The 24,805-nt window shown below is 36.6% G+C and overlaps 1 protein-coding gene across 5 annotated transcripts in view; it reads left to right on the forward strand.

Annotated features, from left to right (window-relative positions):
* LOC145484908 (nuclear pore complex protein Nup133-like) overlaps positions 1 to 24,805 on the forward strand; it is a 97,862-nt gene that overhangs the window by 64,402 nt on the left and 8,655 nt on the right. For all 5 annotated transcript variants that reach the window (XM_081463532.1, XM_081463531.1, XM_081463535.1 and 2 more), the window contains 12 exons: positions 694 to 796; positions 1,303 to 1,346; positions 3,498 to 3,545; positions 5,182 to 5,264; positions 5,923 to 6,005; positions 7,358 to 7,491; positions 13,945 to 13,984; positions 14,214 to 14,332; positions 14,856 to 14,915; positions 16,374 to 16,440; positions 22,684 to 22,745; positions 24,013 to 24,069. In XM_081463532.1, coding sequence (XP_081319658.1) covers positions 694 to 796; positions 1,303 to 1,346; positions 3,498 to 3,545; positions 5,182 to 5,264; positions 5,923 to 6,005; positions 7,358 to 7,491; positions 13,945 to 13,984; positions 14,214 to 14,332; positions 14,856 to 14,915; positions 16,374 to 16,440; positions 22,684 to 22,745; positions 24,013 to 24,069 — 900 coding nt within the window. The remainder of the gene's footprint in view (positions 1 to 693; positions 797 to 1,302; positions 1,347 to 3,497; positions 3,546 to 5,181; positions 5,265 to 5,922; positions 6,006 to 7,357; positions 7,492 to 13,944; positions 13,985 to 14,213; positions 14,333 to 14,855; positions 14,916 to 16,373; positions 16,441 to 22,683; positions 22,746 to 24,012; positions 24,070 to 24,805) is intronic.

Below are 24,805 nucleotides of genomic sequence, written 5' to 3' on the forward strand. Positions count from 1 at the left end.
AGAAGTTAATAGAACTCATAAAAGACAAAGAGGATAAAGTCGAAATGTAGATGCTTTTATATGTTTGTATGAAATTGTGTAAACAGCTGTAATGGGCTCTTGCCCTCGTGTTACAGGATTAAAGAAATGTCATCCTTGTTAGTTTGTTTTGCATTCATCTTTCGTCACATGTTGACATTTATTCGTTATATCGAGGTATATTTTACGTTTGGGCGTCTGGATTGTGTTCGTTATAACGAGGATTTCGTTATATCAAGGTTCATTATATCGAGGTTTTGCTCCATACATTTTACTGTAATTTTGGCCGGGCTGAAGAAAATCGTTCGTTATATCGAGGACTTCGTTAAATAGAGGTTCGTTAAATCGAGGTTCCACTGTAACAACAGATACATTTTATGTATGCAGGTACAGTAGATTATGGAGTGAATCACTGACAGAATTTCTTAAATGAATTGATTATGAACCAGACTTGCCCTAGGAGCTCAGTTAAAAATGCAAGGCCAATGTTATGTGTTATCATCATAAACTGCATACAAAAGGAATGCAGTAGGATCATACCTGCATGTACAAAAGGAATAAGGTCATCTTGTTCCAGTATTTCATGTTATGTTTTATCACTACAGTTTAAACAAAGTATCAGGCTTGAACCAGTCAATCAAGATCCACAGTTTAAAGCAAGTGTTCTTTCTACAGGAAATGCTACAGGAGGCATGGCATTACAGGCAGACAAATTTTACCGCATATCGACCAAGTGACATTTCGATAGAGTTCAACACTGAACTGATGCCTTGGACTGGTAAGTTCTTGAATATATGGTTTGGCTCTAGTCTCCTTGTCAGCCATCGTTTGGGGTCATACATGTGGACTGGGTTTGAAGCTTAGCAGTGCACTACTCCTCAAACAAGTGTCCGGTCAGACTTTCTGCTTAAAGAGAATGTCCACTTCTGTGCCAAGTAACCCCCTTGAATATGATGGAGAAACACGCAACCATTCTGCATGACATGTGCACTAGAGCACACTACTTTGACCTTGGAATTACTAACAGCAAACTGCATTCTCATCAGTGTCCAGTGTTTTGTTTGAGAATGTTGACTGATATGGGTGGGTGGGGGAGGGGGGCCATGGGGTTAATCAGCTAATTACAGCTATATTTGTGTTCTTTAACTATAGCTACCACAATATAATTCATTTTGTACTTTAAATGCATATTTTGTGAATATATTATGAATAATGATGTACACTGTTCTGACTGTGTACCCTTTTGTGATACAAGTTTTCCTCCTTTAACTTTTAACTTCTTAGCAACAACAGGACCTAGTGGAGTACGGTCGTTACTTTTAAAACAGGTGGGTCTAGTTGTGTAACATGAGATCTGAAGTTGCTTTCCGTTCTTTCCTGTAAATCTGTTTACAAATTATAACCATCATAATTATAAAAGCTGGTCATAAGCAGCTACATGTATGACAGCCCAGCCCATGAATCTTAATATTTCAAATGGGATAAGATCCTCCTGTGCTTGCCTAGTGCAAGATATTGTTCACATCTTTTAGTTAGTTTTATGTAAAAAAATACCTCTTAGTCAATGGGTCTGGGTTATGTTATGAAGGGATGAGTGTGTGAGAGATGTATGTATGTCACACCAATCAGATTGGGATTACTATAAACAACCAGTCAAACTGCCGCTTGTAAAGGTGAATCGTGTGTGACTAGCGATTGACAGTTCTCTTTGCTACAACTCGAGCTGATCAACTTCACAAGCGATCGAAATTTTAACGTGGCATTTTTTGTGAAGAAATCTGTATTGTGTATATGTATTGTTATTGAAATATGTATTGTTATTGAAATATGTATTGTTTATAGTCTGAGCCAGGGTTTTTGCACTACTTGATAATCCTTTGCGTATTCTCAATGCCACTGTGCCCGAGATCGCATAACACAACCTTTCTTTATCAATCTCTGCTTTCATCCTGAGACAGGCCCTGTCCTAAGAGTTCTAACTAAAGGCTTTCTTTTTGTTGATAAGCTACATTATCAGACTAAGGAGAGCAGCACAAGCGAATTAGTCGCACTCAATTGCGAGCAGTCTACATTTGTGACTGCTACCTTGTCATGGTGGAGAGGCTTGTGAGTCACAAATGAACCTGAGAGCTATGCTGGCGGGAGATTTATTTCTCCTGGTAGGGTCACCGTTGCCAGAAAGGTGGATGGAGAGATTCCAGACTATAAGCAGTCTCACCATCCTCTGGGTTATGAGGTTGGGCTGCAGACTAATCACTCACTCCCATAAAAATTCATGATTATGGAAACCATGATGTCAATATCAGGCAGCCTCGCACACCCCACTGAGGTGTTAGAAGGACAATGATGATGATGTATTGCAAGTGTGGCTCAATGTTCAGTTTAGACATTCATCAACTTCAACGTCAAAAAAGTTGTTTATTTGTATTACCAGTTATTCATTTAACCTCAAATCAGGCTCTATCGGCAGTAATAACAGTAAGGAATCCCTTGGAAAACAAACAAAGGACAAGGGAATGTGTGTCAACAGCATCCACCATTTTTATATTCATGAAATTGAGTCCAGGCGGTCTGCGATGGAAACAGCATTTTTCGCAGAATTTTTAGTAGAGATTTTCTTAAAGGTTTGTGGTATGGAAACTCTTCAAATATTCCTGAGGACTTCATGACGACAAGTTAAACCGCCAATTAATTAGATTAGACTTTGAGGTGACACAGTGGTCCTTTCATTTTGAAACAGATTCCTTGTGCGGTTCAGAGAGGTAACTTATGTTTCTCATAAAGTGACAAAACCTTTTTCTGTAACTGATTTTTTGTCACCTCTCAGGCATTGGGAAGGGTAATGTGACAAGGAAACTTGCCAAACTCTGCAGATTTCATGGCATCTTCTAAAATTTATACCGTTTTTTGTGTCTGGTTGTTTCAAGTCTCAAGTTAGGTAATGCTGTTTACCTTCACTAATGTCTTCGCGCTAAAATGGGTTTTGAAATTGATGTTAATTTGAAGTGGTTTTGTGGAATGTCAAAACTGAAAAAAACTATGATGATTGTTGGCAACAGAATAAGAGCATGCTATTATGCAATGATGTTATAATTAAATTGGTTCTTGTTTTGAAATGAGTCAGAAAAATTATCCAGAATCAACACCAATCTGCCGTTTACCGTTAGCTACTATTACAGACTGCATATAGTTTAACTGTCTTGCTGGGAACAGTTCCATGTAGTTCTGATAAAGAAAAGCCACTGATCGACCGTTAAAATCAAATATTGTTAAAAGTAGGCTAGCCTTGATATCAGATTTCCTGTGGTGAAACAAATTCTTTTTTTTTTTGCTGTACATCGTAACCAAACAAACTTGTTGGATTAACATTATCATGACTGTTAAGAGTCCACTGAGTGTTGCTACTTCCAGGGGCTTCTAATTCACAAAAAAATAACTCTTGCACGCCTCGCATGCCTATGTTTGTGTTCTGTCTACAGGTGGGATTAACAGCTGAGAGGGGACTAACAGTTAATGCTGATCAACAGGTTAGTGACCTACAGTCAGAGCTCTTCAAGGGTTCTTTCAATGAGTTAACTAATGAATTAGTCAATACAAATGAATACAACAAAAACTTTGGGGAAAAACAAACTTTATTGCAAACATACATGAAGAAAGGAAAACAAAACCTGGGTACAATGTAAGTCAAACTATGAGAGACTGTAAATTATGACCTTTGAAATGAGCTTCAACAAGGTATGATCCAGACGAAACTTGAACCTAGAGACGTGGGACATGGACTGCACAGAGGGCATGCCCCTGATTAAAAGCTTTGACAAAGTCAAAACCACCAAAGTTAATTTCTCGAAGCTTGGTTTCACTCCTTTTTTTTTTCCAAACTTCCTCTTGGGTGTTCCAAAACAGTGGGGCGATCAAGATAGCCAGTCAGTTTTACAATGCATAGGATCACATTCAAGAGTATTAACAATTAGGTCAATGCACTCCCCACTATGCATGAGAGCAGTGACTCTTAAATGAAAAATAAAGTTCACTTGTAATTAGGCAATTTAGGTTCTTAACATTATCATTGCTTTGAATGAATGATATGATTGGCTAACAATTACAATCCAAGTGCAGTTAATCTCACTCCCCCAGTAAGTTTCTCAGGTAGGTCTTTAATTTCTGAAAACAAATTTACACTGTGTGGGTAGACCTCATCATCGATTAAATATTTTTATTATGTGGCTTTGGCTTGTGGCCGATATAACGTACACTCTGATTGGCTAAGAGTGCGATTTCAGCGGTCATTATGCAGCTGTAATGCCCCGTGCCAATTATGGATTATGCAAATTAGGAAGAGTGCGGCTCTGAAAATTCAAACACATTGAAACGATGAAAGCCGATTAAAAACAGTAAGAGAAAGTAAGTATAATTCCAAGTAGCTAAGTTACTTTCTCTCACTGTTTTTAATTGGCTTTCATCGTTTCAATGCACTTGAATTTTCAGAGCCGGGCTCTTCCTAATTTGCATAATCCGTAACGACCCATGGGCATTACGGCTGCATAATGACTGCTTAGATCTCCCTCTTAGCCAATCAGAATGCACGTATCAGCCACAAGCCAAAGCTATATAATAAAGTGGTGTAGTTCACTGACTGTGTAGTTTTGCCCTGGGTTTGAGACAATGAATGAATCGGTAAACGCGCACATTGCCGGATGTAAATTGATGACTTCCGCTCAAGTATTTTTTGCTGTTTTAATCCATGAGCCATATAATAACCTCGCCCGGTCGGTCATTATGGGAAAATCTCAAACCTCAGCCTACCGTGTTGACCTCGCTATCGCCCGGTCAATATGGCAAGGCCTCAGTTTGAGATTTTCCCGTAACGACCTCACTCTCGGTTATTAAGTAGTTAAAATCTCTTGAAGTCTCCATTTTCAATTGAGCTTCAAGTAGCAAAATATAAGACAACTGAAGTTATAATGATGGCCAAACAGAAAACATATTAGGCAACTCTGACTGGAGGAAAGTTTTCTCACAAACCACTGATCTTGTATTTATCTTGTGTGCACATACCTATTACTCAGTTAAAGGTCACCCAAGGTATTGCTAGCTGTGATTTCAGGCAATTGAGTTTGTTTTATAGTACCAGAGTGCATATACATTTTTTGGCATTTCTTTCAGACTTTACCCCTGCTTGTCCAACAGATGGTTGATTTAGCAGATATTTTGTTAGATGGTTATGTCCACCAGCTCCAGACAATAAGGTAATTGTCCTCCACTACTGAAAAAGTTTATGCACTTTTGTGATAGTAAGAACTGTTTATGGGCTGTATTCGTGTTGCAGAGCTTGTCTGTTTACTCCATGATAAGGTTATATGCTACAGTCTACATTTGTGTCTTGAGTCGTAGTGGAACCTTTCTGATATAATTATAGGTTTTGCATTCTAGGTAGAGTTTATTTATTTTGTAAAAGACCTGTCGATTTACTCATCAATAAGTGTGTTTGCTAAACAGTCTCCATTTTCATTTCAAGACCTGCTGTGCATTTTCATTGGTTTTTAAACAAGCATGCACATTAAAAAGGTGACCCTGTCTTGCCATGTGGTCACTGTATTGAATGAAGTTTTTGTTTGTGTATTTTTAAACTGGCTGAAATTAAAGTCTTTTAGCAACTATTGAAGGGCTTGGATGTTCTTATGAAAAATGTCTCCACCGATTTTGTGCTACATTTTGACCCATTGCACCTCACTTTTCTCATGCAGTGTTGTCTCAGAAGGTTGGCAATACACAAGAACTCAGGTTTAGATAAAACAGGGAAGTGGTGGGAAAAGAAAGGGCATTTTAACTTCCAGCATGTCTGAGTTATTTAACTGTTTCAACAGTTTTGTCCAAGATTGTACATATATGCTATTTTTATTGTAGGACCTGTCCTGGTATGAAGAGTCATTACGAAGAAGTTAGCAAGCAGTATGAGCAAGATAGGCACACCGTTATTTTACCATTAGGTAATGTTTGCATGGTTGCATTGAGCTGTATTCTCAGTAGTAAAGGTGCTAATTACGATGATTATTTTGAAAAATAATATTTTTCTCTTACATTATGTACTAACTATGGAAATAATATTGTAAAACTGGTAAGGGACGGATTGCTGGCACAATCTGCTGCATCTTATTCATAAAATTTACAAAGCAAGGGTAGTATTTACAGTTCTAGCAGTTTTGGTCTGTTGAAGTTCTGTTATTTGTGGGCAATTTCATATTTAGTTAGAAAATAGCCCAAAGAAAATACATGCACCAATTGGTTTAAAGTTTTGTTTTTCTTAAACAATTAGATTATGAGCTCAAGATTTCTATCGTGTTATAGTCGACGAGGGCACAGCCCAAGTCAACTATCGTGCATAGAAATCGAGAGTGAATAATCTAATTGAAAATGCCAAGAAGCAGCTGTCATTTTGTTAACAAGGGCACACTGCTACTCTACTCACTATTTATCACAGAAGAAATAGTGGGTACTGTAGCCAATCAGAGAACGGCATTCGTGATAGAACGCTAGTAGAGTCATACTAAAACTCAATAGAAACACAGAACTAGCACGAGCTGTTGATGTAATGATTGTGTGAGCAAAGAGAATTTACATTTTGATGATCAAAGTAAACAAGTTGTTTTTCTTTTTTTCATCGCAGTATTTTCTAAAAGAAATAACAAACATGCTCTCCATGTTTATATCAAGTTATAGAAACACTCATGAAAGTTTGAGAGACTTGCACCATACTTGTAGCACAAAAGATTATCAGTAGTCCTTTTCACAGTTAGCATTTATACAAGTTAACAATGTCGCACATCAGCATAATAATAACGCTAGTAATGGTAATAGTACTAATAAATTTAATTTTCATTAACTTGTCAATATACTTATCTTAACAGTGCTCATTGAGGAAACTGTAAATAACAATTAGTTATCACAGATAAATAGAAAATATGAAGTATGAAATCTATCTATTGTAACCTAAAATTATGTAAACAGATAAAAATCTAGTGAATCAAAATTTACTTCCAAAATATCTGTTATCTATCTTCTCTATCATATGTTAATGTAAGGCAAATAAGAAATGGTAGCGGTGAAAAAGGCTGTTTAAACTGATATGAACAGTCTGATTACTCAAAGTATGGAAATCAAGGACAAAATTCAATAACCATGTGAATGTAACTTCATTCTACCTATGCTGTTACAGCTTGGCTCAAACATATCCCTTGATTATAGGAATTGTTTTTGGTAACACAAAAGCAGCAGGAGAAAATAGAGGCTAGTATATGGATCTAAACACTGAGTACATGTTAATGAAGTTGTTCATTTTCAGTCCAACTAGGTCAACGATCACATGCAGCATCTCTTGCTGAGAAGTACCATGACTTTGGAATTTTAATTGAACTCTGCGAATCAGTTGGTGATCAAAGCACATTACAGCAGTACATGACTCAGTTTTCAGAGGAGGTTTGTTATAAAATTGCCTGGCTTTATCTGATATAGTCAAGGTGCTGGAAGTAAAAAACATAACCTCTAATTACCTAGTTGTCTCAACCTGTACCACAGTAAAGGTTTGTCAGTGGACTCTGATAGATTGAACATTTTTAATCAATCATTGTCAAAAGTTGTTGGAACACCCAACCCCTTTCCCCTATGCAATCTTGGATGGTGCAATGTACTTGAACTCTGTGTTCTGTGCATTTTATTTTCTACACAACATTGACAAGAGGGAGGGGGGCAGGCACAATACTAGTGCACCAAAAATGTGTCAGCAATTATTGTAGGCACTGGTGTGTTGCATTTTGTTAACAGTATTTAAAGAACTCCAAACTTTGTCTAAGATTCGGTTTTTCGAAAAGGAAATACGTTAGAGGTAAATAATAAGGCTTGCTAGGATTCAGCTGGAATCCGTAGCTATTAAACTAGTGCTTTGCGATCATCTTTCATTTTACTGCATTTGAAAAATATTTATCAAAATATTATACTACATTTTGAATACAAGTTCATTCTAACTATAAATCTATGAATAAATAAATTCCATCGACATTGAAGTGGATTTTCTCAGTATGTTAAGTAAGTAAGATATATTTACATTTCTACAAAATTTTGACACTTTGTTATTGTATCACTTCAGTGAACACAATTCTTGGATTTACATTTTGTATTGCTTGCTTTTGTTAGGTTTAGCAGCCCCATCATTAATATTAATTATTTTCCACATCTCTAAAAATCAGCAGTTCTCTATTCCCTGGCACGTGCTGATGGTAATATTCAGGAGATCACTTAATGGATGCCTCTGCAGTTTCTTGATACCAAATATGTGATACTGGAGGCATGGCTGACTCCCCTTCCAAATGATGTAGACATCAGACATCTTAGAAAAGGCCAAATTGAATATTCAAGCTGTGATCTGTTTTGGTCTCTTTATCTTTCAACTCTTTCAACAAACAACAGCAACAACAAAAACTTTTATTTTACCCCAGTGTTAGAAATTACAATTTTATAGAGTAAAAACAAAAATATTGCAGTCAAGCATTCAACATGCTACATGTGCTTTAATCAAAGCCACAAAATGTACAATTTAAATGATAGAGTGCAGTGAAAAACATTGAAAGTGATGAAAGACGAGCGGTTGCTACAAACAAATAAATTACGAGTTATGAACAAATACAGTAAAAGGAATAGAAATAATGAGGCAAAGTTAAACAAAATTTACAAACATTGTATGACTATGACAGCTAGGAACATGATAAAGGAAAGCAACAAATTGAGACAGTAAATTGAAACTAGATGATTGTAACGTTGTGATGGAAAAGCACAAATATACTGGAAAACTGCATACAGAAAGAGACTGAAACAAAAACAAAAATATGGGAAAAAACCTAACAGAATATTGATGATGTGAAAGTGAGATAAACGATAAGAATGCAATGATAACGGAAAGAATGCACGTACAAATGGAAAAAATAACAAAAGAATTGAATGTGGCAGCAACAAAAAAATGATAGGGGTGCTGGCTGCCTGAAATACTCTAAGAGTTAAAACTTCCAGGCAGCCAGTTATAAGAAAAGATATTGATTGGATGGAGTTTGAAATAAGTTGGATTAGTTTAGGCCAAAGGAACTAAATATCAGTTGAAAATAGTGGATTGAAATCACCAGATTCCAAATAGCCAGTAGTAAATGGCTGAACAGGGTGTCCAATTCCATTTTTTTCCCTATTGTTTGAGCAGATTCCTATTTTCTCCTATTTTTTAAATGAAACCTATTTTTCCTATTTTGCTTGGTTGATTGATCAACATGTGTTACAATGGACATGTAAGAAAATATTCAAACATCAGTTTGGCAATTGTTACTGATTGCTCTTCAACTTCTTTTTTTATTTATAACCTAATGTTAAACAAACTGATGTTGTTATCACAAATGAGAGCTAAGAAGAAGAATAGCTTTTAAATCAAAATGCTTGCATTGTCACATGTACATTTGTATCACTGTTGATGGACTGAAGCTGTAAATTGGTATAGCTGAAGGGGTGAAGGGAGGCTATTTTTGTCCATCAAAGTAGTATTTATTCTCCTATTTTATTCCTATTTTTTGAAAGAAAGTATTTTTTCCATTGCAAGTTTCCTATTTTCCTATTTTTCTGAACAATCATGCTACTGGACACCCTGTTGAAAACCATAAATGTAAGTGCAAGGGAAGTGGGATAACAGCAGGGTCTTCAAGATACGCTACAGCGAGGTACTACCAAGGTTACTTTGGCAGTGAGGGACTAGGCAGACACTGCAGTTTTACCTGCCAAACTCAAATGATTAAGATTTTGTTGTACGGCAACAGCATGTGCAGCCTCTCTGTGTCTTTACAAAAGTGACTTTGTTCAAGGAAACCAGAGACTTTACTCTATTTCCATACCAACTAGGCTCGATTAATGACGAGGATTTCTTTCTCCTGTATCCGTCTTGCATCTCCCAGAACTTAGGTGGGGGTCTTAGATTTTAGAATTCAATAGAATGGCCTGTAATTCCAACCACAAAACAAAATATAAACACAGATAAAAAGCTCAATTTCAGCACAGACAGGTCACTCATACAATGTGATCAGCCTAAAATAAAGGACTTTTGATTCTAATAAAATACACTTTGAACAGGAATAACCAATTATAGTTCAGCTTAGTACATACGAAGCTTTCTTATCTACGGCTTTTCAGCCTGATACTAATATGACTGAATTCATCATCTCACAGTAGGTGTTAAAATCATTCAAATTCCCTGTACAGATGGCAAAGAAGAAATCATCTTCAAACAGATTTTAATGATTGAGTACTTTCAACCCTCCAAGTTGCAACCATTTTAGTCGCCATGGCGACTAGAATTTTGGAGCTAGTCACTAAATTAGAACGCAAGTCGCCAACTCGGCGACTAAAATTAACGTGACCTATGCGTCAGGAGCTTGAGCGGACTATCATCCAGAGCGAAAAGAAAAACGTTCCGAGCATTAAGAATTCACTTTGCAAAGCTAGTTGTTGTGGAATTCTAACCAACAGAAATGGAGACTGAATAAAATGAAATGTTACACGGTAAACAAAGATCAAGGAATGAATGAGTTGCCAGTAATCGGATCCCCGTGTTTGCGCAAAGAACTCTGGGATCGTCAGGGGGCAAACATTGCAAGTCGCTAGAAGGAAATGTATGGCGGAAAGTTGTTTTGACACCCAAAAACATGGTTTTGGGGAGAGATCAACGCTTTTTCGCCGTTATTTTATCGCAAATGGATTTTGGTAATGTTGATACATGGAAAATGTAAGTTTTTGTTTGAATAACCGTGAAATAAGTGACAAAATTTACCGATAAACTCCCTTTTGCTTACGTGAGGGTTATTGTGAAATACATTGAAGAGAATATTGAAAATTTCAATACATGCCTGATCTCGAGAGGCTACCCGGAGCAAATGGTAGAGAAGACCCTCCGAGAAGTTAAATATAAAGACAGAAAAGAAGCTCTAAAACAGAAATCGAAAATTGCAGAAGGAACTACTACCCTTAGTGTTGGGCAATTTCACTCAACCATCAATACCAAACTTTGGAAAGCGTAATCACGCACAAATGGCACTTTTAAATACAAATACTCAGAGATATATTCAAGGAGCCACCCTTGATCTGTTATAGAAAGGGAAAATCACTGAAATACATGCTTGTAAAAGCAAAACAAAGGCTTTGAGCAACACAGTAGCCACACAGCATGAGTCGCGCGGACTCATTTGTCATTAAATCACCCCCAGACAGTACAATGATCGCCACCAGGCTTATTTCCAGTATTATTTGTATGACTGAGCTTTCAAAAAAGCTAAAAGTAGCCTGTACACAACTTAAAAGGCTTTACTGGGTTATTTCCTCTCGATTTATACCTAAATAATTTTGTAATATTTTCAGACCATTACGCAATGTAAATTTCACAATAAACCTCATGCAAGCAACAGAGTTTATCGGTAGATTTTGTCACATATTTCACGGTTATTCAAACAAAAACTTACATATTTCACATATCAACATTGCCCAAATCCATTCGTGATAAAAACGATGGCGAAAAAGCGTTAATCTCTCTCAAGAATCGTTTTCTTGTACCTCGAAACAACTTTTCGCCATACATTTCCTTCTAGCGACTAGCAATGTTTGCCCCCTGACAATCCCAGAGTTCTTTGCGCAAACACAGGTATCCGATTACTGGCAACTCATTCATTGCATTCAGTTGAGCTTGGGACACGACGAAATTCATTCCACTTGACTGAACTTTGGCACGTGACAATTTTACCTGGAAGCGTGAGACAATGCACATAATCCGGTCATTTGATCAAAAGCTTGGAAAGCTCGACGGTGACAGGATCCACAATATATTTGAGAAACATCCAGATGTGTTTGAGTAACGTATTTTGTTTCAGTGGACACGAAAATACTTGACTTTACAGCAAACTTGATAACACAAGCACGGGGGATTCTATAAATAAAAAAAACTGAGATGAAAAGCGGCTCGCAGTTGTAAATAAATTTCACTTGTGTGAACGAACCTGGGTTTATTTTTAAATTGTGAAAGATTTCATCAATAAAAAATATCCGTCTTAGTGATTGCCCTAAAACTTGTGAAAGTATTTTCGTGTCTAGTATTTGCGTTCCGTGGTACGCATATTAATTTCAAAAACGACAAACGATTTGAGCGTGAACTTTTCTGTCCATTTCAATACAGTCTTTAATTTTCAGATGAAGTTTTATATCGTTTGCTTATTCAAGCAGAAAACGAGGTTGAACATTTAAAAAAGATCACAAGCGATAAGGTAAAAATAGTGTTCACTTTATGGTCTCGGCAAGAATTTGATGCCGCCTTGATAAACATTGGAAAACTTTCCGCCATTCAGGTGCGAATGAGGCTGTCTTATTTTAACTTGGTATAATCTGTGTCGTTTGCACTGCTCCTGTTGTGTGAATTATAAATGATATACACAAATATTTCTGTGTTTTGTGAAGCGACTTTTTTTCTTAATTTTCATCAAATATTTTCGCGGGAAAAATGGCGGTAAACATACGTTTCATTCATACATGCTCACGCTTTTTGATGGTTGATTTCACAACCAGCGCCAGCAGTAAAGGAATGGTTCAAATCCTCAAAAAGATCAAGAAGACCATTTCTTCAATCTGAAGTCCATACCACATGTGGTTTCTAAGTTTTAATGCAGAAATATGGATTTCTGTGTGCTGGCTGTCACTAGTATGTGTCACTAGTATAGATTAAAAACAAAAAACACTTTATTTCATAGCATGAAAGTTTGAATTGTTTGGAGTGCTCAAGTCATTCCTAAGTTACCATTTGAGTGTGATTATAAAATATTAAAAACTCAAGCAAGAGTTTATAATGAAGATAGTCTGAACCTTTGGTTTTTGATATTTGTGGTGTTACTTGTAAATCGATGGAGCTATTTGAAGGCATGTACATTTGCATTATTATAACCATTGTAAAAGATTTATTGAAAGTGAAAGCCAATCAATTTAAAATGACTGAATGAGAACTGTGATCAACTCACAACACTGTTGTAATAATAGAGTACTTTTTCATTGTGATCAGAAACTATTTCATTTGATCATCAATCATTCTAATAAAAGCATATTTGAATCAACATTAGGTAGTTCTTTCACTGAAGGGGACTTCAATTTACTTGGTGGTTCAAGGAAAATGTTATTAATAATACAGTTAGATAATAATAAGATCATTATTTATTATTAATTAATTATTAATTTATGCATATATTTTGGCGACTAAAATTTTTCACTGGCGACCAAACCTGAACAGTCAGTAGCCAAATGGCCACTAACGAAAAATGTTAACTTGGAGGGTTGTACTTTGTCTTCAAACTAGGCTTTCAAACGATAAAAAAAGATTAAAATGAGAATGAACAGCAGACTCTTACTCACATAGTGAAAGTACGTGAAGCCAGTGCTAGAAAGCAAGGCTACAGCAGGAAAGCCGTACTGGTACGCGCATCTTGATTTCACTGGAAGTAACCTTGAAAATCTGCTGCTGTGCTACAGCCAAGCTATACCATATCTTTAAGTCCCTAATAACAGGGTCGTGTGTACACATAATTCATTATTTCATGCTGAAGTGAACTCATTAAAAATACAAACATTTTTCATTGGAAATTGTTGTGGAGAAAATAAAGTTACTACCAATTATCATGTTATAGACAAGCACTTCAAATTCTACACTTTAGTTATGCATAAAATTGGACAACTACATGTATTCTCTGCTGGCATAGCTTTTCCATTCTAAAATAATTAGATAGCTATCTAGGGTGAGACTTGAGCCTGAGTAATAAATTTACTATTATGCATGTATCCTAATTATATTTTGAAAATAATATGTTCTCTCTTCTTCAGGGTTTTTCAGATTTCTTATTCAAGTGGTACATGGATAAAGGTACACTCCCCTTATGACACTGCTCATGACACTCACTTTTTTAATGTACCAGGTACCCTTAGATGCATGTAAGTTTACATGTTTCCATGAGACAGTAAAATATCTTCATTCTTGTTGTTTGTCTACTTACTTGTGAGAATGTAGTTTCAATACATAGATCAACCAGTTATGAACTGAGCTGAAATGTAAGATCAATTTAGACCAGTTTTTACTTATCTGCATTTTTCAGGAGAGCGTCAGAAGTTGATGACAATACCTGAGCCACAACATGAAGATTTAGCAAGTTTTCTTTCCTCTCATCATCATCTCAGATGGCTTCATGATATCCACTTGAAGTCATTCTATCAGGTAAAAGACCTTTATTTGATAGAGAAGGAAAATAATACCAAAACGTGGCCAAAATATTCATCGGATATTAGCGCATCAAGGTGTTTGAGGCCTTTACAAAAATCAAAATATTTTTCCTGTGACATCCCATTGAGTAACAGCAGTCATATAATTTTCCATTGTCCAACTTTAAAAGGGATTTACTAAGCAACCAATAGAAATATTGAAAAAGCACCACCCTTTTTAGCCCATGATCTCCTGAGTGATATAGTTTAGTCAGTTTGGATGTCTGTGGTAGCACAAAGGCTGGTAATTCAGTTTAGCAAGTGCTGTCATTTTTGCATTTAAAGGCTTGTGTGTGCCTACCAAAACAAAAATAGTAAACTATATTTTTATTTTCAGATTCAACAGTTTGTAAGCTTTACAATGATATATAGTTAAGCAAGGTTTTCTTTGAAGCAGCATGCAAAGAAAGTATGTTTTGGAAGGCACCCCTGAAGGTCTACCGTAACCTTAACAGCCTTTTGATTTCCTTTTTTACCAGGCATATGAGGCTTTAAAAGGGTTAGCCATCAACGAAGCATCTTATTTGGCAAGAAAAAAGGTGACTGTAATTTGTTCTTGGTTAACTGGGTCGGTGTCCTTAAGGAATGGTTTTATGGTTCGGTGAATGTGCAAATAATGTTATTAGCCCATACAATTACATTGTTTTAAAAAAGTATCAAAAGAAAGCAGAGGGGAACCCTCTTTATGGCGAGCTGCCTGAGTCCTGGGGATGGTGATAATGTTATTTTCTATAACCTATGGTCTAGAGAATCTGTTTATAAACACAATATGGAAGTCTACTATATTTTACCACAAACACCACTTTTCCAACCACTTGCCTCACAGACATATTATTGTAACCAGAGCAAGTCACATGAACTTGAAGTTAAAACTATTCAGGCCAAAATTGAAGATATCTCGAGGTGATGTTTGGAGATGGCAAAAATTACAGAGTTGCATATATTTTTTAAAATATTATATGTTGTTTAACATTGTAAATAAGCTATATTATATGGTTCATGTTTGCAGCCAATAATTTATTATAATGTGTGCTCTGATTGGCTTATTCTAGGGCATTATTCTCCTGTAATGCCCATGGGCCAATTACAGACCTGCAAAAGCGTAGCAAAAAGCCATATAATAACTTATTAACCTCAAACCTTGGTCTTCACAGGAAAGTCTCAAACCTCGGCAAGGTCTGGTTTTCAAATTTTCCCATAACAACGTCACTGTCGGTTAATAAGTAGTTAAAACAATATCACAACAATAAAATAAGAACTGATCGTAACTGATCTGAACTAAAGTGGAACTGAAAGGTATGTTTGTATTCCAGGGCGGTTGCTGTATGCATCTACATGTAATTGTAGTGGGACTATAACTAAAAAGTAATTCCAAAATCAATCATTGGTGATGAGGACATGGCATAAGAATCACTCACTAATAAACAAATGTATATTCAGCGGCTAGTCAATATATTATTGAAAAGTAGGCATATTGCTTAGCAATTTGAATAGTTGATATAGAATTGTCTTGAAAGTGATCTACATATATGTGTTGGTTGAGACATAATATGGCCGAATGAAAGAGATCTCTTGCTTGCCTATAGGTGTAATGGTAGAAAAAGACAATGGCTTTGTTGTGGTACAAAATGAAAAATGATCAAAATGAGATTCTAGCTCCAAATATAGAGTTGTGAGTAATATTATAATAGTTGTTTAATGTCAAGCAATGACAGAACATGGAGAAAAGGTTTGGCTATATTACCTAACAACAAGCTTGGTATGGCTTCATTCCAAATGATCGCAAAAAAATTAAAGTATGGAGAGAAAGGAAGTACCTCGTCTAAGTAAAAAAAATAAATAGTTTTAGGATGTGTTATGAATCCACAGGAGAGAATATACCACCACACCCTGTATAATTTGCTCTGTTTTTTTTTTTTTTTAAAAAAAAAACAAGCAATAGGAAGATGTAATAAAGCAAGTATACATTACTAAAGAAGCCTTCTTTGCCTCTACAGACACTTTTGAGTCTTAGTAAGTTGGCTCTTTTAGCATCAGATAAAAACAATGGAGCAGAACTGGAAGGTACATTAGCTTAAAAGGCAACGATTAATGAACAACAATATAACCATTGCATGTAAATTGAAACAATCAGTGTAAAGCCAGTGCTAATTGTTCAGACATTCACATTCCTCATATACTCATTACTCAAAACATACTCTTACTCTTTTCATTTGAAATACGCAGCAAAACTACTTCCAAACCCATTAATAATTCATCAAGTTTAAACAAAGAAAATCATGACCGCGACATTGTTTGGATATCTGATCTTAATCAGCATAGATTTTTACGATTTTATTTCTCCATATTCTCCTTAGTTTTAGTTTCGATTGAGAAGATATATCAAACACTCAAGACAGTGTTTGACCACATTTCCAAACACCTCGAAGTTCATCAAAAACACTCCGCTGAGCGTCGTATTTTCAACTCTCTTCTCGGTGTTTGGAAATGTGGTCAAACACAGTCTTTCATGTTTGATATATTACATCTCACATCCTTCCATAACTGAAATTAAACAACAGCACTTAATTTTATGGATTTCTGGTAGCCTATTATGATACTGTAATAAAAAAATCAATAACTTTGTGGCAATTCCACAAATTAGGAAATTTTGTCAATGGAAACATTGACAGTCGAAATTTGCTGTATTTTCAATGATGTTTGGTAAATGCAACTTTTGGCAGAAAAAAAGGTTCTGGGTTATCTCCCAAGCTGTGGGCCACAGAAACTTAACCATTGTAAATACTTCCAGGTATAGCAAACACTAGTTTTAACCCTGTGATTGCCTGTGGATGTTTCTTTAAAATGGCTTTGATATTTATGATAACAACAAATACAGCTCTGTCGTCGTTTCAATGAAAGCAAGAAACATTTTTTGAAAGGATCTTGAGATCTGAATTTGTTACAAAAATTACCAAAGCGTGAAAGACATTGTCAGTTATATATTGTTAAGAGGCCCTGACTGGGAATATGTAGAATATCTGACCAGGATTAAAAAATCGAAAGTCCTGATACTTTGTCTGAAGATTGCTTTTAGGGAATTATAGTCAGCTTCAAAAATACCATTGTCAGTTTCTAAAAATATAAAGATTTCAAGACATGCACGAAAATGGAAATGATGAGTTTTGCCTCATTAATTATGGATAAACTAATATGAAAATTGGCCAAATTCCACTTGCTTCCATCATACACTTTGCAACACTAGGTAAAACAATTACCTCTGAAAAATGTAACTCTTCTACCTCTGTACCATGGTCACTGTTAAAAGTTCTTCAGTTGTTACAAGAGTTTCAGCATCCTTTCAAGAAGTGTTATCTCAAGCTTTAAAGAGCTTTACCTGAAAGTTAAAAAACTGACCACAGTCTTTTAAAATTCACAATGTGTTACCACAATCAGCAGAGATTTAATCCACTTAAGTGGCATGCTAGGAATGCATGGAAAGTCTTGGGCTAGGTTACTGAGTTCTGAGTGAAAGCATGGACAATGGCCGTTATTCAAGCTTGCTGTTTCTCTGCGAAGGCCTCTTCGTCCTGCCTTGACTGTGTAGACTAGCAGCAACAGGTGTAGGGAGAGGGAATAACAGAAGCGTGTAGGTAACACTTCCCTTTTGCCTTTCCCATTGTTCGATGTGCACTTTCTCACTCCCATTTTCACCTCTTCATTCCCTATGGAGCCTCTGCAGAGAAGAGAGGTTTATCTCTTAAACTGGCAACCAGCGCTTGCATTAGCTGGCTGCTTCCAAGCCACCACCTACACAAACCAAACAAGCATTCAGTCAAGGGTCAACAAGTAGCTGACAATATGGGCCTTGTGGAATATCACGTTGAGCAGATCACAAAAGCACCACAACTGGTTCTGGGGGAGAAACGACAAGCCATACAAGGAATAATTGAAGAGTATATGTACATTTTCACTGGTATCATGGAACTAAAAAGGGTGACCATAAAGCTGCATGTAGAACCCAATGTTCCAGGAGCTATGCAAAAACTGAAAAGGAGGTCCCTTCTCCTGAAAGATAAGTTCAATAAGATTCTAGAGAGATGGCATGAAATGGATGTAATAAACTAAAAGGATGAAGGAAATGAACCTGCTGACTGGTTCAGCAACATGTATGGCCCTCACACCCCAGGATGGGGAGTGTAACAGAGCCAGTGAACAGAAGCGAGCAAGTACATCAAGAGCACATTGCATGCCACAACCACCATCCTGAAACTGGAGACCAGGCTTAATGGAGCCAAGTAATTCTCGTACCGCAATATGAATGACGACTGTAACATGCAGCTGGAGCTAGCAGAAGAGAGCAGAGAGCTGACCACATTCTGTATGCACTGCAGGCTCAAGCATTTTAAGAGGCTTCATTTTGGAGAGAACAGTGTAGCTGAAATATTCTGTGAAGAAGTGTGTAAAGTTGTCTCTAGAACTCAATGCTATCGGCATCTATAATGACCTCTTGACCTTTGGAGCATCACCAAAAAAGCATGATCAGGCCTCAGACAAAAACAGCAACCCTGGTAGACACACGGATTGACCCTCAGTATCAAGAAAAGTCAGTTCAACCCAGGATAAAACTTCTTTGGCAAAGTGTTCTCCACTGAGGAAATCTCTCCTGATCGCATTAAGTTTGCAGAACTACAAGCAACAGGTCCACCTGAATCACAAGCAGAAGTGCCATCATTCTTGTTCTTCACTTGGGCAAATACTGACTTCATGAAAGGCTTTGCACAATTCATGGCACAGCCAAGAAGTCTACTCAAGAAAGTTGTTGAATTCCAGTGAATCCTAGAATTTCAGAAGTGAAAGTGAAAGCAGTGCTTATAGGAGGAATCACTATGGTTTTTTGATCCTCGATGGCAGACCAAGGTTAAAGACACTGGGCCATTAGGCATAGCTGCCAGCATGAAGTAGTAGGACCCATTTGTGAAATGATGGAGACCAGTTGTGTACTGCTCAAAACCCTGCACCAACACTGAGACAAGATGGTAGCAGCTGAAGAAAGAAGCAAAAGCAGTAGGATGCAGTTTAGTAGTGTTTCCTGATGAGATGTATTTGTATGCGCTCTTAGTTAATGTTTGAAATTGAAATTGACCACAAGCCACTGTTACCCTTGTTCACCTGCCACAAAACAAATGCAATGCTGGTCTTAGGTTTAAAGACATATTTAGAGAAATGGGAAATGAAAACCTTAAAGGCTGCTTTCCACTAGAACACAAGCACATGCAGTAAGGTGCTGTTTAGGTAGCACGTTGCCAGTTTTAAACCTTATTTACTGGTCTTGCACATCGCCTGCAGAACTTGATAAAGTGCAACAGTTCTTTAACCAAGCACTTAAAGAAGAAATACCTCTACACAGCTTTTTAATTTCAACTTGCCTTTAAAACGTAATGACAAAATGTTTTTCAAAAATAAGGAAGCTCTCTAATCATCCACTGAAAGCATCCATGCCATTATTAAAAGAACCATTAGGAAGAATCAGTGGTAAAAATCACAGCCCCATTTAGCCCAGGGAGTGGGGCTTAAAGTACTCGTGCTGAATACATTATGTAAATAGCACCTTTGTATCATAGAGAACAGGCGCTATATTAATCTTGTATATTATATGGCAGCAGATGACCTTTGACCTTATGACCTTATGAAGGTGATAATATATAGATTTAGGCCAGCCTAAAAGCGTAGCTCCTGGGCTGGGTTGTTCAGAGCCCAATTAAGCTAACCCAGGAAAAAGTAGAATTTTGATTTGAGTTTTGTAACTTTGTGGTGAGGTTTTCTGTATATTGTTTGGCCTTCTGTTTTGAGTTTTAATAATCACCATATACACAAAACAAAGCAGCAAAAAACATTTGTGTAGAAGGAAAAGTTATACTTCGGTTAACTTTTAATCCTGGGTTAGCGTTAACCAGCTTCCAGACATTCCTGCGCTGTTTTCAACAAGTTAACCTGACATGAGCCCACGATCCAATCGAAAAACCAGCGCTTGGTCAGTGGTCAACTTCAAAAAACACGTGACCTCATTAAGCTTTAAACTTGAGCCCACGATAAAGGTCACGTGATACTGGTCAACAAATACCTTGATTTGACAGGTGTCAATGGACCATTAAATAGATGTTACGGTTTACGCTGGAAACCAAAGATGCCTGTCTCGGTTACCCTATTAGCGGGAGCTTGGCTGCCATGTTGCGCGACGTCATCGACGTCGTGCTTACGCACCCATGAGCAATACCGTTAGCCAAAATGACCATGAGAAAAGCGATTCATGGGTTCCTGTGTGTATGGTGCTCCGCTTGGCGACCCTTCGGGCCGCCGCAGCTCCGCTAATAATAATAGACCTCTTTACCGATACGGTGGCCATTTTCAATTTTTCAAAAAACATTTGTGTAGAAGGAAAAGTTATACTTCGGTTAACTTTTATTCCTGGGTTAGCGTTAACCAGCTTCCGAACATTCCTGCCCTGTTTTCAACAAGTTCACCTGACATGAGCCCGCGATCCAATCGAAAAACCAGCACTTGGTCAGCAGTCAACTTCAAAAAAACATTTGACTTCGATGAGTTGTTAACTTGAGCCCGCGATATGGACACGTGATACTGGTCAGCGGATACCTCGTTTTGACAGGTGTCACTTGATTATAACATGGATGTCCAATATCAAGGAAGTACATGGTAAACCAAGGCTGCACGTCTCTGTCACCCTATTATTTGGAGTATGGCTGACATGTTGGGCAACTCCACCGCCGTCGTCATCGTGCGTACGCGCTCACGAGCAATACCGCTAGCCATGAAAACCATGAGAAAATCCATTGCTGGGTTTCCTTTTCTTTCCCATATGAGTATGGGACTCTGCTTGGCGGCCCTGTGGGCCGCCGGAGCTCTGCTATTATTGCCAGTTAACCTGTAACATAAATTTGGTGACAAATGCCATACTGTGAAACACAACCCTTTTTGGACAGAAAAAGAGCTAAACTTAATTTTAAAAAAAAGGAATCGATCTTTATCTACACAGTTTTGAGCTTCTTCATCCTTCTTGTTTACTGAGCCTCTAATTTAAAGTTTCCTGGCATACCAATAAATGCTTTTGTAGCAACGTCCCACAAAATTGTGTTCTCTGTTTTACAATTAAATATTTTTATTGCTATTTAAACTTGGCTGGTCAGCACAATTATCTCAATAGGTGACATAACGTGAAACATCGTTGATTGTGTAGCTCAGTTATTAGAATATTACTTCACTTGATTTATGTGTGCTCAGTATCTAGTGAAAAGTCATCCTTGGTACAGTATTACTGCATGATGATGATAGTGTTTTGTAATCACGAGAGATGTATTGCTAATGTTTTGTTCAGGGACACAAATTTAAACCATTCAAATCACGTCTTAAAAGCCTGAAGTGATTATTGAAGAAGGTGTTGCTTTCCAAAACCTTTCCATTTTGCTACTCCATACCCGTACCCCCTTTAATCGTCTAAGATTCAATCTTCAGTAAACAGAGATGATAGAGATCGCACAATTGCCCAAGGTGTTCACTTATGGGAGGATTTACTCTAGTTAACACCCTCTAGCATAAGTAACTTATCAAGCTTTCATAAAATAAGAAAAAATAAAATTAAAGCTTTTAGAAAATACATAGTTTATCCTCAAAACCTCTAACCTTATTGCAATAGACTTCTATGGGCCAAAAAACATCAACTAGCTACAGACAATCAGCTTACCAATTTTGTGCATCAAAAAATTGGGAATCAGTTCCTCTTACCCTAAAAAATTAACGATATAATTCATTTAAGAAACAATGTAAGCATAGTTTATAATGGTCACTTTTATTTCTGTAATGTATTTTCAGTAATGTATTTTTGTTCTCCACATTTACCTTGACATGGTGGTAACCAGCTCGAAAGCCAATGGCTACTCTGGTTACCACACGCATATTTTTTTTTTTATTTCCGTACCCATATGCGAAATTTATTTCTTTTCTCATGTTTACTTTACAACACTGATGTAAATTTTGACATTATGTAAATAGTGCATAACAAATTGATTGATTGATTGATTGGTTGGTTGATTGATTGATTGATTGATTGATTGATTGATTGATTGATTGATTGATTTGAATAGACAATGGAGTTGGGTAATATTCGTGACCAATATCCTGGTTACTTTTATATCTTTTTATATCTTTTTAGTACAACAATAATTAATATTGTTGACTTTGCTTTAGAAGTTATTTATAGTGTTATGATATCAGAAGAATGTTCCCTTACTGTTTCATTACTTTTTGTTTTAGAAATAATAAACGAGCGTGATTTGTTACTTCATCAAGAAACTCTACCATCTGCAGTTATACAGGTAAGGCAACTGTTGCGTTCAACTGTATTCATTTTGTGTACGTTTGGCGTTTTTTTTTTTTAATTAAAACTTGATATTCATAGCAGAATCAAAGGCAGTGTCGTAACCTTAAGACCCTATTTTCCTGCACCTTCAGTTTTAGTTTTGACTTACCTTAAATTATTGAAATCCTTAGCAGTTGAAAACACTTCCATACAAGAAGAATTATTAGCTTCAATGGACTGGTAAATCCGTCTGGTTCAGGGTTCCTTAATTGGAAACATTAAGACAGTCAAGTGAAGTGGTTTTGGTAGTCTCAAAATCAACTTCTTTGCTGCTCAATAAACCTCTTTCATGTTAACCAATCAGTAATTCTTCCCTTGGTTTTTTCTTGTGATTGGGGCAAAAAGTCAGCCAAATAGAGATACGAATGAATCAGCTGCAACTAAAAAGACAGTGCATTATGAACCATGTACATCTGATTTACCAGGTTAATATATACACAAACTTCATAATGGCTAATGCTTTGTAACTGACTTTGAACTTATTGGATAATTTTTGAAAAAGTTGAAATTGCAATGAAAAACAGTACCAACTGCAGATAGCTTTTAATGTCAGCAATTAGCAGTCACTTGAGAAGGGCTGCAAGCACAAAGCACAAGGCTGTAATTAACAAATACTAAATGACTTTGCTTACAATATAAAGTTGTTGATGCATGCAGGAGGTTACTGAGCATAAAAGATGCATGGCAGTCACTTTAACCAGAATGCTTCTGCTTTAACTGATAATCAAGAGTGACTGTAGCTTCTTGATTGCTGCATACCTCCCGCATACCTCCATAACTCAATGGTGCACAGTGTCTTTCTTGTTTGAGTTCGCACAAGCTCTCCAGAATTTAAGATGATATGACAAAGATGGGTGTAATGTAAAATTTGATTGATCACCATCTTTGCCATCTTTGAATCAGAGCACTGCCTGAAATCATGTACATGGTTTAGCATAAGTTCTCAAATAGCTAGTAATCTTGATGCATTTACAGGGAATAAAGAGAAATTATTTGTTCTCAAACCATTTCCTTTTGTTTCTATATACCTTGCTTACTTAACTTAATTTTCTGTGTGCCAGAAGGTCCATAAGCTTGTCAGTATTTCTTGTATGGGATGTTTTATCTTGATTAGTTTCATTACAAGTGCTTTCAGTTTTTTTAACTTCTGGTCCCCACAGATACCATGATGGGCTGAAATTTATTAGAATGTCATGGTTATTTTTTTTGTTTGTTTTTGGCAGCAAGCTGGTTTAGATTTGGATTCCATGCCTCCTCTGACACCTACAGAATTGATTGAGGTACAGTCCAGTTTATTTCCGTTATGCAGCCCATCACCAGTGTTTGTCTTACAATTATTGCTTAAGGAGCGACGTGTAGATCAATCTGTTAGATCAAGAAAGCCCCGCACATTTTTTGGAAACAGCCCTTGCTGAATATGCAGTTAAAACAAGTCATTGTAGTTAATATCTTTAATACCATGCACATGCTTATTTTCAATATTTCTTTCAGTCATGCATTTTTTTCACAATTTTTATACTGTTTAGCTGCTAACAATCATTCCTTCGTTGCTTCTTACCAATGACAATTAGTTTCATTTTACCATTTTGTTTTATGGACTCGCCTATTTTAGTATATATTTACTGTAATAACCTTTTCTAATTTTTGTCTGTAATTCTTGCATGTATACAGCCAGTGGTGGCATTAGGTTGTTAAATTGGGTACTAGCTTCTCTACATTGTTAGGTTCGTAGCAAGAGGGAGCACTTTCCATGTAGTATTTTCAAAAATCAACTTTCCCTTGATTATAAGAATGTTTTTTGAAGCTAGCATTTGGCCAAACAAAACTTTCTTGTGACGTATTTTTCGAGTTCAACATTAAATAAAAGCACTGGGAACCCGGAACTGTTAGATTAAAAAAAAATCATTCAAAGAAGTGCTGCTCTTTACATTTTGGTTGCATGTGGAGGTTCTCTTGTATAGTTATTGCAGATGCTGTAAACGTGCTGCAGCAAGTAGTCCTGTAAAGTGTTGACAA

This window comes from Orbicella franksi, chromosome 4 (assembly GCF_964199315.1).
Source record: "Orbicella franksi chromosome 4, jaOrbFran1.1, whole genome shotgun sequence".
NCBI lineage: Eukaryota > Metazoa > Cnidaria > Anthozoa > Scleractinia > Merulinidae > Orbicella > Orbicella franksi.